This window comes from Vidua macroura, chromosome 15, assembly GCF_024509145.1.
Source record: "Vidua macroura isolate BioBank_ID:100142 chromosome 15, ASM2450914v1, whole genome shotgun sequence".
In the NCBI taxonomy this organism is placed as follows: Eukaryota; Metazoa; Chordata; class Aves; order Passeriformes; family Viduidae; genus Vidua; species Vidua macroura.
In genome coordinates this window covers 13,357,960-13,372,680 of record NC_071585.1, presented here as the reverse complement: position 1 = coordinate 13,372,680, position 14,721 = coordinate 13,357,960, and the positions used below count along the sequence as shown (strand labels likewise).

At 45.2% G+C, this 14,721-nt stretch overlaps 1 protein-coding gene across 4 annotated transcripts in view; it reads right to left on the bottom strand.

Moving 5' to 3' along the window:
* Positions 1-14,721, bottom strand: part of GRIA1 (glutamate ionotropic receptor AMPA type subunit 1) — a 119,745-nt gene that overhangs the window by 62,345 nt on the left and 42,679 nt on the right. For all 4 annotated transcript variants that reach the window (XR_008439466.1, XM_053990879.1, XM_053990880.1 and 1 more), the window contains exon 3: positions 1,142-1,381. Coding sequence is in view for 3 of the 4 variants with exons in the window: in XM_053990879.1 (XP_053846854.1) it covers positions 1,142-1,381 (240 nt within the window). In the remaining variant the exon portion in view is untranslated. The remainder of the gene's footprint in view (positions 1-1,141; positions 1,382-14,721) is intronic.

Here is a 14,721-nt window from a genome sequence, read left to right as displayed (position 1 = left end):
CAGGTGGGATGCTTTCATACCTTCTCCTTGTCTCTAAAGCCCATCCTGTCCCTTCAGGGGATAATTATAACTTCCAGGACAGAGATGTGAATCACCTTACCTCTGCCCTGCCCTCCACAAGTCTGCTTTGCTTGCAGCCTCCAAGCCTGGAGCTTTAAAGGCATCTGAGGGCTGGGAAAACTGAATTCTGGAGCACTGAGTTCTCTAGCCCTGTTTGTGGTTTAGAAAGTTAGATAACATCTTCCATTACCCCACACTGTTTTTTGTTCTTTTACATAGAAAACTGATTTGCACCAGCATGGGGAATTTGGAGTTTTCCAAGCTATCTGCCAGAAACACACATTTCACACCTGGCTGTGGGCTTAGGTGAGATCTGAGCAAGTGTCCACTCATGTTTCTAAACTCTGGACTCAGTGCCCTTGAGTTTGACAGACCAGTTCAATGTGGGACCTATTGAAAAGAAAAAACTTCCCCATTTTGAATTCCAAACCACTTGCACATCAAGTATTTCTCTCATGTTGATGGGGCTCGGATCTGACCCCCTGAACACACACACATCAGTCAGGCTGATACTTCTTTTAGATCAGTGCTTGTGGCATTCACATTCTCTGGACAGAGAGACATAATTCCGTCTCTCAGGAGAAGCACAGAGAGAAGAAGAGAAAACAATCTTTAGCTCTGCTTCTTTGTTTTCTCCATGTGGAATTTGGTATGGAAATTGTTTACCTGAAGTGATTCCTGGATTGGGTTCTGCTGAAGGTTGTTTGGGTTCAATGACCAATCAGATCCAGCTGTGTCTCAGACTCTCAGCAGAGAAGTCACAAGTTTGTTAGTTAATTGATAGTAAGTAGGTAAGTATGATTTAGTAAGTATCTCTTTAAATAGTATATTAATGTAATAGTATAGTTTTAATAAAGCTATCCTTCAGCCTTCTGATCTGGAGCCAGACATCATCATTTCTTCCCTGAGTCAGGGGTCGCCTGATTTCCGATAAATGCTTACCTTCAGAAAGGGATATTTAGAAGAAAAACAAACAGGGAAGGCATAGGCTGACCAAAACCCATAACTTTTGGAGGTAAAGACTCTTCTAAACCACAGTCTATAACTGCCTGGTAAGCCCTCCCACAGAGCTGCGACTTACCCCGGTCAGCGTCGTAAATGTACACAAACTTCTGCCAGCTGTAGTGCTCGATGACGCTGATGAGGGCATCCTGGAGCTCGGGGCGGAGCTGGAGGACGAACTGGTTGGAGGTTTCCACGGGGAAGCTCGGCGTTATGAAGCAGACGTGGAGGGCCCCGCAGAAAGACGTGAGCATGTTGACAGTCCTCCTCTCATAAAACCCGAAGATGGCATAGACGCCCTTGGAGAACTGTGAGCAGACTGCAGGAGAAGAGGGGAAGGTCGGGAGGGCAGAAAATCAAGGAGGCTTCTCAACAATGTCACCAAAGTTTTCCCTGAGATAAGCTGCAGGGTCTCTCTGTACTAGGTAATTTTCCCCCAGGTGGGTGGGTTGGTGAAGCCAACCTGGGAAGAACAGGGCCAGTGGCCATGGAGTGCCCTGCCCTTGGTCTCCACAGACCTGCTTTACTTTTGATAGGAAGAAATTACTTAAAAGAATGAAATCAGTGTCCTCGGGGCTCTGCTGAAGATTTTGCTGCTTCTGGGGTAAAATGAGGTATCTGAGCATGGAAAACCCTTGGCAGAAAGAGGCTACTGCAGCCCTGGATGCATTCATGGAGCAGAAGGAAAGCCTTTGCACAGCAGCACAGCCCTTTGTGGCCAAAAACTCCAGAGGGAAACCATGGGTTTGACCTCAGCAGCTGAGGAAACCACTCTGAGAGGGCATCTCAGCAAAGGTTCACCAAGGTTCAATGCAGCCACAGCACAGCTCCAGGGAGATCTGTCCTGGGGCGTGAGCTGCAGGCTCTGAGTCAGAGCCTCTGACATGGGAGTGTGTTGGTACTTGGGAACACAACTTTTTGGCAATTTCTGGTTTCCTCACAAAGCCATGGAGACAGGGCTGTGAGCCCCGTGAGGTATCAGCAGTGTCCTGGAAGGTCTCCACCAGGAGGGCTCTGTCTGTCCTCAGCCCCTCCTGTCAGTCTGTCCTCCTGGCAGGTGTCTGTCTGTCCTCAGCCCCTGTGCTGTGCAGGGAGGGCTCCCTCGGGTTGGAGCTCTTCTCTGGAGAGCACTTAATGAGATCGTGGGAGCTGCTGGGAAAATGCCTGAGGATCTCAGCGAGACAGAGAGAGTTCACACTTTGTGTTGTAAAACTTAGCCCCTGAGACAGTCAGATTCATTCAATATCACCCCTGTTTATGGCACATCCCAAGTTACCATCAATAAATCTCCAAGCTGAAGGTGGTGGCAGTGACAGCACTTTTCCTGTGTCAGAACTCTTGGCACTAGTGTTTCCTCCTCTTGTCACTCTGACTCTGAAGACCTTTGGCTGTGACATTTATACTGACTCGACACTTCACACATCATTCGCCCGCTCTCCCACAGGAGTGAAGGCTGAGGAGCTGGATGTGACATGCTGGGGTCCCCTGGCTCTGCACTGCTCGGGAATCCCCTGACCTGATTTCTGCTGCTAACTGCCAGTACCGAACCTTCTGCATGTGTGGCTGGAGACAGCCTCCTGAACACGAGCTTCTTGCATCCTTAGCTGGGCTCCATGTGAGCTCTGTCCCTCCAGAAGGGACCCAAAGTGAATTCTGGCTGGCTTACAGCCATCCTGGAAAAGATTGTCTTGTTCCTCACCTGTACTGCCAGCACCAAACATTCAGAGGGAAGAGCAAGAAATCCTACTTCCCACTGTGCAAAGCTAGTTCCTGCTCCCATCTCGCCTCTGAAACAAAGCAGCCAGGCTTTGTGGTGGTGCTGAGAGCTGAGAATGGAATCTCGTAAGACTGAAGAAATTTTTTCCTTTGTCTTGGATCTGAGTCCAGTTTTTGGGCATCCCAGTCCTGCAGTTTGTTCGCGTCAACTCATCCTCTTTTCACTCAATAGCGCCTGTGATCTCAGCATTTTCCTCCCACAAGGGAATTTGTGATTCTGCAGGGCAGGGACACCTCAGAAAGCCCAAACTGAGATGGAAATAACCCCCTCTTCTCTTTATTTTCACAGAAGTGCCTCTCTTTGCAATCAGCAATTGTGTCTGTATCAGCTGGAGTCACTGCCCTTTTCATGAGAATGACACATTCAGGAAGAAAAGCATCAGCTACAGATGGAAATAGTCAGAGCATTGTTTCCATGTGACTGGAGCAGTGGGTCTAATGGACGGTGTGAGATACCATATGTGAGAGATCAGAACGTGATCTCCAGAGACCCAGGCTTCAGCCTCACTAAATGATTAAAGAGACATTTTCGGGACGGCTGAAGAATTCAGTACAATTAATAAACCAGACAATAAACTTAGCTGGCTTGGTTTGTTTTGTTTTAGGCAAGGCATGGCTTCCTTGGATTTCTTTTCTATTCAAAAGGAATTTATCATTTTTCATATTTTATTTTTTTCTTTAACTCTGTGGCTCAGTCACACTCAGGCATCCCTCCTACACTGTTCTGAGACATCATCAGTGCCAGCATTTGAAACAGACTGTACCAAAGACAACTGGGAATGTGATCACTCTTTATCATTAGTAAGTTTGGAAAGAACCCCCACTTGCTTTGTACTTTCAGAATAAGAGGGGCCATGGACAAGGCAGATAATTTAGAAAAAATAAAAAAGGCTTGCCAAGAGTTATCTCCCAAAGAAAAACAAAGAAACACTTGTGTCAGTTAATCTGGAGAAATGAAGAGTGAAAGCTGTAGCCACCTTTCTGGGACTGAACTTGGCATAATGTAAAAGCAGTGGCTGCAAAATTATGTAAATCTCAGGGCTATTTTAAATTACAGATGCTCCAAATGAATTTACACAGCAAAGCTAAAAAGAAATTACTTGCTTGTTATTTAATACACTAAGAGATTGCTGGAACTTCTTTACATTTCCTTTAATCATTTTATGAAGCAAATTTGTTAATTATTCTGCTCTCATTTGATTGCTCTGCAACTTCCTAATAATCTACTACTAAGAATTGTAAACCTTAAGTATATTTTAAGCTTTTTTTTTTTTATTTTTTTTTATTTTTAGTGAAGAGCAGTCACTACCTGATGGATTTCTAAAAAGATTAAGAAACATAAAAGGGATGAAGATTGTGCTGGAATGCAAAGTCCAAGAAGTTGAACTCTTCTGGTCAATTGGCTGGTGACAACATCCAAGCCTTGTGCTGGCTATCTGTGAGCAGCTGGCTGGCCCCAGCCCAGCTTTTCCTGCAGAGGAGAGCTGCAGTCAGCCTGGAGACCAGCTCCAGCAGCTGAATTTGGACAGTTCCACCTCAAGCTCCTTCCTGCAGGCAGGAATCTGGGTAAAATCCAACAGCATAAATGTTTGCCTATGCCAGGATGTGAGCACAAGTGAGGAGGGTTTGCTTGGATGCAAATGCAGACATCTGTGGCTGCTTGTATGTGCTGTTCATGGGCTCTGGGCTGCAGGGTGGGAAAGGACAGAGAACACCAGTTCTGGGCTGTACCTGAGCTCGTATCCTACACCGAATTTGTAATTTATTACAGACGAATTTCCCTCTAAAATAGCCCTCAAAAAATGTAGTCCATAATGATTGATAACCGCAGCAACTACTACTGTGTTCTCCCTGATCAGTCTTGTTTAATTGATCTGTTTGGGATTTGTGGCTGAGGCATTCCCAGTGTGTGCTGCACCAGGCCCCAGGGACACCCCATATCCCTCCTCCTCCAGGCACAGGATTTCTCCCTGAGATCTCTAGTGCTGTTCAACAAGGAAAATTAGTTAAAAGCAGAGGCTTTAGCAAGATTGTCACCTGGTTACGCTGAAGAGACAATCCAGTGACAACCAGCTCTCTCTCACCTCTGCAGAGTGCCTGTGGCAGCCAGGTGAGGGGAGAGCTCATCTGACTCCTCTAGAAACTTTTCTAACTCACAGCAAAAGTCAAAATAGATTGTAAATTAGTTAAAGAGTGACTGGTGTGGTAGAACAAGCAGGGGAGGCTGCCCCTCTCCCCCTGTGGAACGGTGGCCATCAGGGAGCTGATGTGTCCTTGAATTCAGATGAGGAAAAAGGCATCTGTGATTCACTCACTTGGAATCCACAGACTCCAGGATTTCTAGTGCTTGCAGTGTTTCTCAAAAGTTCCCTTTTCATATGGAAATATTCAAGGTAAAGAATGTACATCAGAGAGAAACACTGATTTTACTGAAAGCACACACAAGAAAGGACACTTATTTGGGAGCTGAAGAGAGGCAGCTCTGGCCACCTTTGCAGACGCTTCCAAGAAAGGGAAAAATACATCAGTAAATACATCAACACTCAAAACTTTAAATTGCACATTTTCTCTGTGGGAGAGGAAAGCAAAAGAGGTGTTTTGAGTCTGTAAAATTCGTGGTAGAATTTTTTTTGGTTTTGGCTGCAGCTCTTAACCAGAGTGAGTAGATGAACAAGACTGATTTCTGCATTAGGAAAGTCAGAGGTATTTTACAGGTGGGTGTTTGACCTGATCCATGTTGTTGAGGGTGAAAGGCAGATGTCAGATAAAACAGATATCTCTTTTAGGTTTTGGTGAAAGAAGATAACCCAAAAAGTTTCTCTCAGAAACCATCACCACAAAGAGGGGCTGAAATAGGATTTGAGGCAGGAGGAAGGACAAATGGGCTGCACGGAAGGATGGAAATGAGGATTTGGTCTCCAGCAGTGAAAACTGTGTATTCTGCTGAAAGTCTGCAAACAAGACTGCAAAAAGGGAACTGCTCTCCAGGGACACAGCTGGGGAGGAAGCCTGGTAGGAGATCCTGGCAACTGCTCATCTGCCACCTCCTTTAGAAGCAGAATTTTCACCATTTCACTGAGTTTAAGACTAGAAAGGGACATTAGATAATTTCTACTGACTTGTTGTATCTCATGGACTATTAAGTTTCACCCAGCTACCCCTGGAGGGAGCCAATAATATGGCTTAGTTGACTCTTAGGAGATTCAGCTGCTGCATGTGCTTCTGTCAGAGAACAGAAGCAGCAGAGACAGTGCTAATACCCAAAGCCACAAGAGCAGTAAAAAACCTGATTAAATGAAATATCCCCAGATGTTCCTCACAAATGACTCATGTTCTCACTTGCAAAAGGGGACAGGCAGCCCAGATGGCTGTCTCAGAGATCTCAGAGGCCTTCCTGACCCTGGAGAATGTCATGGCATCTAGGAGGGAAGACACTGCATCTTCTCCAGGAAAGCTATTCCTACGATGCTGAGCTGCACATGTGACCAAATTATTCCCCATACCACAAACAAAACAATAGAGAAAATATAGATTCCAAAATAAGAAGAAATCTTTGAAACCACTCAACACAGCACACACCACAATGAAAAAGTGCCTTTTAAAAATTGCAAGGTAAGCATGGCCAGACTTTGAGGGTAACAAAATAGTGATCTCAGTTGTGCCAGTTATCCTCTGCAAGCTATTAAAGATGAGCCCTGCAATTCCTGCAGCCCCAATATCATCTTCACGTGCCCAAACCTCCTGGGACACAGAACCAACACCCTCACTTGCAGCAGAACATACTCATTGACAACAGTGGTGTCAAGAAGCAGCTCCCACATGCTTCCCTTTGCTCACTTGGAGTGTGCTTGTGCACATGTGGGAAAGAGGAGGGAGGATATGCATGCATAATGAATTCTCAGCATGCCCTGCCTGGAGGCGACCCTCGCACGGTGATGGAGAACCTGACATGAGGTTGGCAAAGCTGGTGGGGTTCCAAGGAAAGAGCTCTGTGTCTGCTGCAATTAGGCTCAGCTCAGCTTTCCTCCCGAGTGTTTGTCCTCACAGCTCTCCTCTGTGGCGTAGGTGCCAGAGCGCGTCTCTTCAGCACATCCCAACGACAGCATGTTCCCACAGATTTCTGCAGCAGGGGAAAGCCAAACAGATTCTACACTCCCCCATTGTTCCACTCGTGTGTTTAGCTGACAGCAGATATGTCCCACATATTTGATCAACTGCAAATCAGGCTGATGTGCTATCACAAGAAATCCATGTTTTTCTTTCAAATATATAAAAGGCACAGAACAGTGCTCCCTTCCATCATTTCCCTGCACTGCTGCTCTAATGATCCTGGAAGTTGGAAAGTAGTGTTGATTTTTACATAAAGATCTGCTTTCCTTCCCTCATATTTAAACAATAATCTGTGACTGAAGAGCTGCTCATAAATGCATACATTGATAGCTTCAATTTTTTCAGTGAAGTTTGCCAGCCTAACAAATAAGTCTTAGTTTGCCTGGCTGACAAATGATAAGTTTCTTTTGAGATCAAATTGGATTTGGGGTACTTCTTTCTCATACGCCACTGAGTTTTAGGAAACAAATAGCATGATGATTTGGTCACCAAAAATTCACAACATGGATTCTCATTTATTTAAGTGAATTTTTGAATTAAAATCATGGTGGTGGAAGATACAGTCATGGGGAGTTGACTTTAATCTCTCTAAGGGACCGATTGAAGGTCTTTGCTCTTCCACTTGTGTACTTCACATCTCGAAACCTCTTTTTATTTTTCTACTAGAGTCTTTGAATGCAGTTCTTATCTGGTGACTACAAAATGGAAGAAAATAATTCAAATATCAAAGGTCTTAATGAGGTCACGGAACTTGTTGAAATAAGGAAAATGATGTTTTTGTCAAGATTCTACTTGCTTGCTTTATTTGTTTTTAAAAGTGTTTTTACTTTGAGATTGCTAATACTTTTTTGAGTCACATATAACCAAGAATTAAATATATTGAAGGGTTTACAGTTAACACAAATTATTTCTGAGCGCTTTTAATAGGAATTAGATGCAAATCCCTATGTGGAAGGCACTGAGATCAGAAGCATCCTTAAGAGGGTCTCATTTCTTCTGTGGGTAGAATTAGATTATTATTCTAATAGGGACAGCTTGGTTAATGAGGATCCTGTGGTTAACAGATCAGATTACGCGTAAGGGGAAATGGGTCCATGGCCATCTCTGTGTCAGGTTTGTTATTTAATCATGGTTTGGATCTTTGCTTCTGAGGCAACTGCTTTTCCCTGAGCCCATCTGTTCCAGTCCCTTTGGTCAGAGCTGACTTTTGCACCGTGCTCACACAGAACCAAAATAGGACCCATTTCTGAGCTGGAAGCACTGATGCCACGCTCTCAAGCTGTGTAAGGCTCTTGTTGTTTACTGCCTTCATCTCTCCAGTGTCCCATACCAGAGCCACAGCTTCTCCTCAGCACTCCCTGCTTTCATAACTTAAAAACAGAAAAGATGTGCAAAAGGGTTCTGGTGCCTGGAAAAAAACTCTGCATTTTCCAGCTCTAATAAAAATCTGACCTTTCCACCTTGACTCATTGTTTAAATGGGAGTGTTTTCCTCCATGCCAGTCTGGTTCCTTTCTGGGGAACAGCTAACAAACCCATTTGGGATAAAGTCTTCTGAGAGCCTTTTGCGTCACATTTTGTCTTTGAAAATCTTAGAATCATTGAATGGTTTGGCTTGGAAGGGACCTTAAAGATGTGCCAGAACTGTCTGACACTGTCATCAGGTCTGCTGGGCAGTCTGGCTTTCTGCTATGTCCAGAGATAACCCAGCAGAAAATGTTGCTGTGCTGGGCTCCCTTGGAGCAGCAGGAGCTCTGCAAAAGCAGCTGAACTCTCTCAACCCACAACCCTCACCTCGAGCTCCCCTGAAGCTACTCTAGAGGGAAGGAGTGATCCCTCATAGGGCCCCCAGCTGCAGATGGATCTTCCCCGGGACCCATGCACTCAGGAAGACCAGAGATCCCTGCTCTCATCTAACCTTCCACAGTGAAAATGAGAACTCATAACTTGTCCTCATTGAACTCTCTGGGTCTGAAGCAGAGACATAAATATTAAAGCAAGATTACTACAAATGGAAAAGCGACAGCGACGTTGTAAAAGAAGATGAGGAATGAGGGTTGAACCAATTTTCCTTCTGCTTTTTTATTAGATGGCCTTTTGTATTATATTGGTCCTTCTGAAGATAGTGTTGTACAAGGGAAACTAAGTACAGGATCATGGTGTGGATTCTGCTGGGAAACATGAACAACATCAGAGGGAAAGAACAGAGCACCAAACCCCCAGCACGTTAATACAGTACACAGCACACCTCTCAGTTCAGCACAGCATTTAATTCTGGGATGTAAGTGCTGAATTATTAAAACAGTAAAAAGAGGGAAGTGAGGAGTAGGAGGGAGGGAAGATAAGCAGTGGCAGAAAGCAAATGTGTCTCATAGAGAAGGTCTTGCTGCAGATGAAGTACATTTTGTCTTCAATAGCTTATTTCCTTTCCCTAATACATGATATTGGTTCATAGACATTAAAGCCTCAGCCTGTCTTCAGTGCAAGCCTCAGGTTCTGCTTTGAGCCTGTCTTGAAACTGTCTGCAGAACTTTATACTTACCAAGGACAAAGATCCTTCAAAGAGAACCTCTCACACACAGGACAGAGCATCATGCCCCTGGGGGCTTGAAGTGGCAAGTGGTACCTAAACCCACCAGCTGACATGTTATTTATAAACGTTCACATTTTCTATCCACTTTCAGGGCTACATTACAGGTATCTGCTGAGTAAGCAAAGCAGATGCTCCAAAACCAACATGTGCTATCACTGCCCCAAAAGTGCCACCTCTTCTGCAGTCACTGGAGCCATTAGTTTTCTGGGAAGAGGAGAGAAAGGCACAAACCCAACAAACTACTCTCAGCACACAAAGATTAAGCCCTAGAGTACAACTCTTTTGTGCTACCTGGTTGCACACTGTGCTCACCTGAGGTCTGTGAAAGCACCAATGGTTTTGAAACATATTTAACATCTCAGCAAGGGCTGAGTTTGGTGCAGAATGACAAGATCCTTTGACATCTGAGAGTGCTGGTTTTTGTGGACTTAAGTGCCTCCCTTGGTGGCTCCTTGCTATAGTCATGTCTTGTAGGGTTTTTATTTTCCCTTTTCACATTAATGTTCCATTCCATTGTGCTCATAGCTTTGTTCAGAGCTACTTAATGTCAGGGGGAATATTACAATTTCTTCCCTCTCATTAGAACAGCTTTAATCCTGTCTGCATTGTGAGGGCAATAAATGATAAGAGTTACAACATTTTGATTTCCGCAGTGCCTCAGAACACCAGGTTTTGTGGAAAATCCCAAACAAACAAGTTTAAGCTTGAGATCTTTTAAACTCAGTGGGAGACTGTGTTGTCTGGGGAGCAGGGAGGCAGAAGTGTGACAGATGGTGAGATCTGGACCTATGGTTTGCAGTTTTGTGGTCTCTGGTGGAACTTCTGAGTGAGTTGCTCGCTGTGGGTGGTGGAACAAACAGTTTACATGAAGTGCATCCAGTCAGGGTGCCCAGATGGAGCTTCTGCGAAGGGGAGATACTTAAACCAGGGCTGCAAGCAGCTCTAGAGGCCAGTTCCCTCTCGTGGGAGGTGAAGACATCCATCCCTCTGAGTGATGTGAATGGTGGGGATGCAGGAACGGGGAGAATACTTCTCTGCCCTACTGCTCCCACAAACCTGTGGGTAGACGTGGAGCCCCTTGGGAATGTGACCCAAAATACCAAATATCAGCCTGGCTACCCAGCAAGACCTTCACCACAAATAAAGTGGAATTTGAGATTTTTTCTAAAAAATCTTAGGTGAAATTTGTGTCATTTTACCAGCATGACAGAGGGGACTTTTACAGCTACAGGCTTCTCCTGAACCTGCACTTGGGCCCATAGCAAAATCATATCCCATAGCAAACTCACAGGACTGAGGAAAGGACCAAGATGTGGGAGAAGCTGCAAAGCATATCACCAGTTATACAAAATGACCTTAGATACACATCTTCTGCCTCAAAGACCTTTGGGCAACCAAATCCCTTTAATGTTAGTGACAGGGGTTATCCAATACAAAGCAATACTTTGGGAAAGGCTTTTCAACTGGATATTTTACTTGCAGAGCTTGATATGTCACAGTAAAGATTTATGCTAACGGAAGATAAAAAATCATCAACTCTGCACAGAGGCCAGTGAAGACACCAGGAGCCTCTCAGTTATCCTGCTGCAGGACTGAGAAAATAACCTGGAAAATGGGATATGTGGCTTAGGGAGAAGAATATTAGAGCATCCTTAACATTAGGAAAACAGTGAGATCCCTTCCTGACGTGCCAACTTACAAGCAAACACCTTCCCTACTGATTTCTATTCTGGGAGAGTTTTTAGGCTGCTGGAGAAGGAGACTCTCTAGTGAGCTGCAGGGAGCAAGAGAGATCATGTGAAACACTCTGCATAAATGCAAATTGCAGGGAGGCCAACCAAAGCACAGGAAGGGGAGTTGCTGCAAACCTGGGGGTTGTTCATCATTCCAGAGCAGTGACACTGCACTCACAGATGCAGGTTCTGCCTCAAGCAGTCACTCAGGGCAAACCAAAGCTGATGACATGATTTAGACAGCCAGTGAGAAAACCCCACTGCTTCTCAGCAGAAACTTTACTTGTAAAATATTATTTAGACAGAAAAGCAGCAGCAGACTGGGGGATGCTAATTTGTACCACTTCTCACAAGCATCAGAGACTCTTTCACCAGGTGTTGCTCAACAGTTCTGTTGACATTACAGAGAAATGCCTCTAATGAAATCCATTTGTTCCTGAAACCAGGATCACTTGCCAGCCAGGGGCAGGCAGGTCTTGCACAGAGAGGCACTAGGAGCACCAGCTTTTCAAGGAGTGGAAACACTCCTTGGATTTAACAAATGTTGTGCAAGACAGCTGAGCCATGGAAAGCTTCACACTTCAGGTGTTGGACTTGCTTCCCACAAGGAAAACTGGGAAACAACACCATGTACTGGACTCTAACTGCACAGCTAAAGTGACCACATGTATGGCTAAAGGTATAATTAACATAAATAAGGCACCATTTATTCCAGAAGCCTGTGGAGGAAAGGCAGGTGGAACTTCCAGCTACAAGAGAAGGTTGTCAGGGCAGAGGCTTTTGCCACAGGTGGAAAGAACCCAAATAAAAACTTTGTGTGGAAAAACAGGCAAGAAGAAACATCCTTGGGACAGTTTTTTTCTCTTAGTGTTCACAGGAAGCCCTGAGGTGCAATATAAAACCTGTGATTTTACACCTCTGGGACTGTCCTACCTAACCTGTGAGGGCTGTGATTTTCTTCTCTCTGTACTGCAACCCACTTTCAGTGCTGAATGTGACAGAGAGGAGTGTGCAGCGTAGCCTTCACTTGGAGCTCCTGACCCTCCTCCTGGACTAAAGATTCATTTCCCTGTGAGAGAAATTCTTTCTGGCTTCCTGTATTTAACATGGCAGTGAACATCTGCAGTTGTATTGCCAAAGAGTTTGTTGTGATCATTCCTCTGCACTGCTAGTCCTGACAGTAGAGCAGTGTCAGCTGAGAGCCTTGGTGGCATTTCCAAAACATACTTGAATTACTGAGTTGACTGCTGTGTCCCTTTAAAGAGGAGATGTTGGGATGATCTTTAGGTGATCTGGGTGTGTAAGGAAGCCACATGGTGCATGCAACCTCTGAAAATTAGACTTTTGCTAATGTATACTAAAAGCTTTTCTCCTGTGACAATTTTACCAGTGCACTCCTGAGGAAAGAGGTTTTTCTGACATTGTCTGAAGAGCAATGGAAGAACTGGGGTGTCATGTGCAGGTTTAGTTGATAGAGAATCCTCTGTCTATGTGCACCTTGCACCATCCTGATGGTGCAGCTGTCAATCCATGGCTAGAATCCACTTGCATCCTCCTGCAAACTTCTTTCTTGAACCTCTCATGTAATGAGAGTTGAGAAAATCGTCAGCTTTCTGCCTGGTTAGAAATATTAGTCTGTGTAGTATAAGTAAGACAGCGAAGAAAAATTTAATTTCAGTGTAGGAAAGTTGCCTACATTACAGTTTCCCTGGTAACTACATTGAGGCCAACAGAATTACGCTGGGTCTAACTATGGTCTAGTTTTGTCATCATGTTTCCTGCAGGAGGCTGCAGGGATACAGGACCTGATTTGTGGGTGCACTCAGCTGTGACTCGCTTGTAAAGTGTGCTTGCTTCACGTCTGCTTGAGCACAGGTCACCAGGTCCTCCTCAGAAGTACCCTCAGGTATGAAACCCAAAGGGATTTGTGATAAAAGGCCCTTGAGAAACTTTCTTTGACATCCATATTGGAAAAATCCTTCAAAGCAAATGGATGGGAAATAACAGAAAACTGAGGAGTTGTGAAAGCTGGATGGGAGAGAGGAATGGGGGAAAGGAGATGCAAGCTTGAAGTTCACTGATGGAAGAACAGCCATTTAAATTTCAAAATCAATTGGAGCTTTGAAAGAGAAAAACAAGGATGAAAGAGAGTGTGAAGGGGGGTGAGTGCAGGTGCATTCAGGGATTCAAGGGTCAGGTGCCTTTTCTGGCAGGAGTGGGAGGAACATGGGCATCAACACCTGGGTCACTGTTTTTCCTCTCTCTGAATGGAAAAAGTAACATTTTCCCCCTCTTTAATGCTGACAAGTTTTGTCCAAGATGGGTTTTTCCAAACCTCACTGCCTGAAGCCTGGCAGTGTGTCCTCCATTAAGGTTTTTAACCTCATTTCACAGCTGGACAGACTGAGGCAGCCGCCTGTGCAAAGACTCACACCCTTTTTGGGATGGCACCCACATGCCCTCACATGGACACCTCTTTGTCAGACAATGAAGAGCAGCCCCACTGTGGTGCTTTTGCAGCAGGATGCTCACATTTCAGCAGTGAAAAGCCCTTCCCCAGGGGATGGTGCTGGCTGCACGGGGCACTCCCTGTCCCCGTTCGCTCCTCGCGCCCGTCCTTTCGGAGGAGGGAAGGTGCTGACAGCAGAACAGGGCAGCTCTGCAATGGTGTGATGCTCCTGCCCGAGCACACACAGACTTGGCATCTTGCCCCAGGCTCGGGGGTTTTGTGGCCAGCTGTTGAGTGGGCACTTTGCAGCAGAACTCTTGTACTGGCTTTAGCACTAAAGCCATTGCAATTCCTCTCACAGCTCAGCCTCAGCCCCCGCTGATTCACACTGGGCTGAAGGGAAGAAGGACAACACGACCTCTGGCCTGAAAGACTGGAGACCTTCCCAGAACAAAGCCATGCCCCCTCCAATGCCTTTTGTTTGGCTCTCTCTGTGTGATTTCATGGTTTATTAGCTTTTTAAAAGCACAAGGCCTATCTAATGGCTTGACTTTCAGCGCGACACTGGGTGCCCAGCTGGTGGCTTTTGAGTTACTGCCAGGCACTGGTTTCTGGGCCAAGAAGATCTCTCTCTGTGGGGCAGGGATGGTCTGGACCAGCAGCTCTGTGGATCTCAATTCAAGTTGACCACATCTCCAGTCCTCAGTGGAACAAAGCAGAGTTATTTTTCCTGTTGACTCTGCCAGGTGGGTGCAACATGGACTGTGGGTCTCAGTTAAATGAAAATGTAGGAGGAGAAGTTGGCTGCCTTTGCCACAACACTTGTCCTATTCCTGCATCACACTGGCATACCTTTTGTTGCAAAACAGAGCATCTTTAAGAAAGATATAAAGACCCAATTTTATGGACAAGCTATATTTTAGGAGCATGCTTCTAAATGAAATTTTCTTCAGTGCTTATACAGACTCTTCAGATCTGGTTGGAAGCCTCCCACTTTAT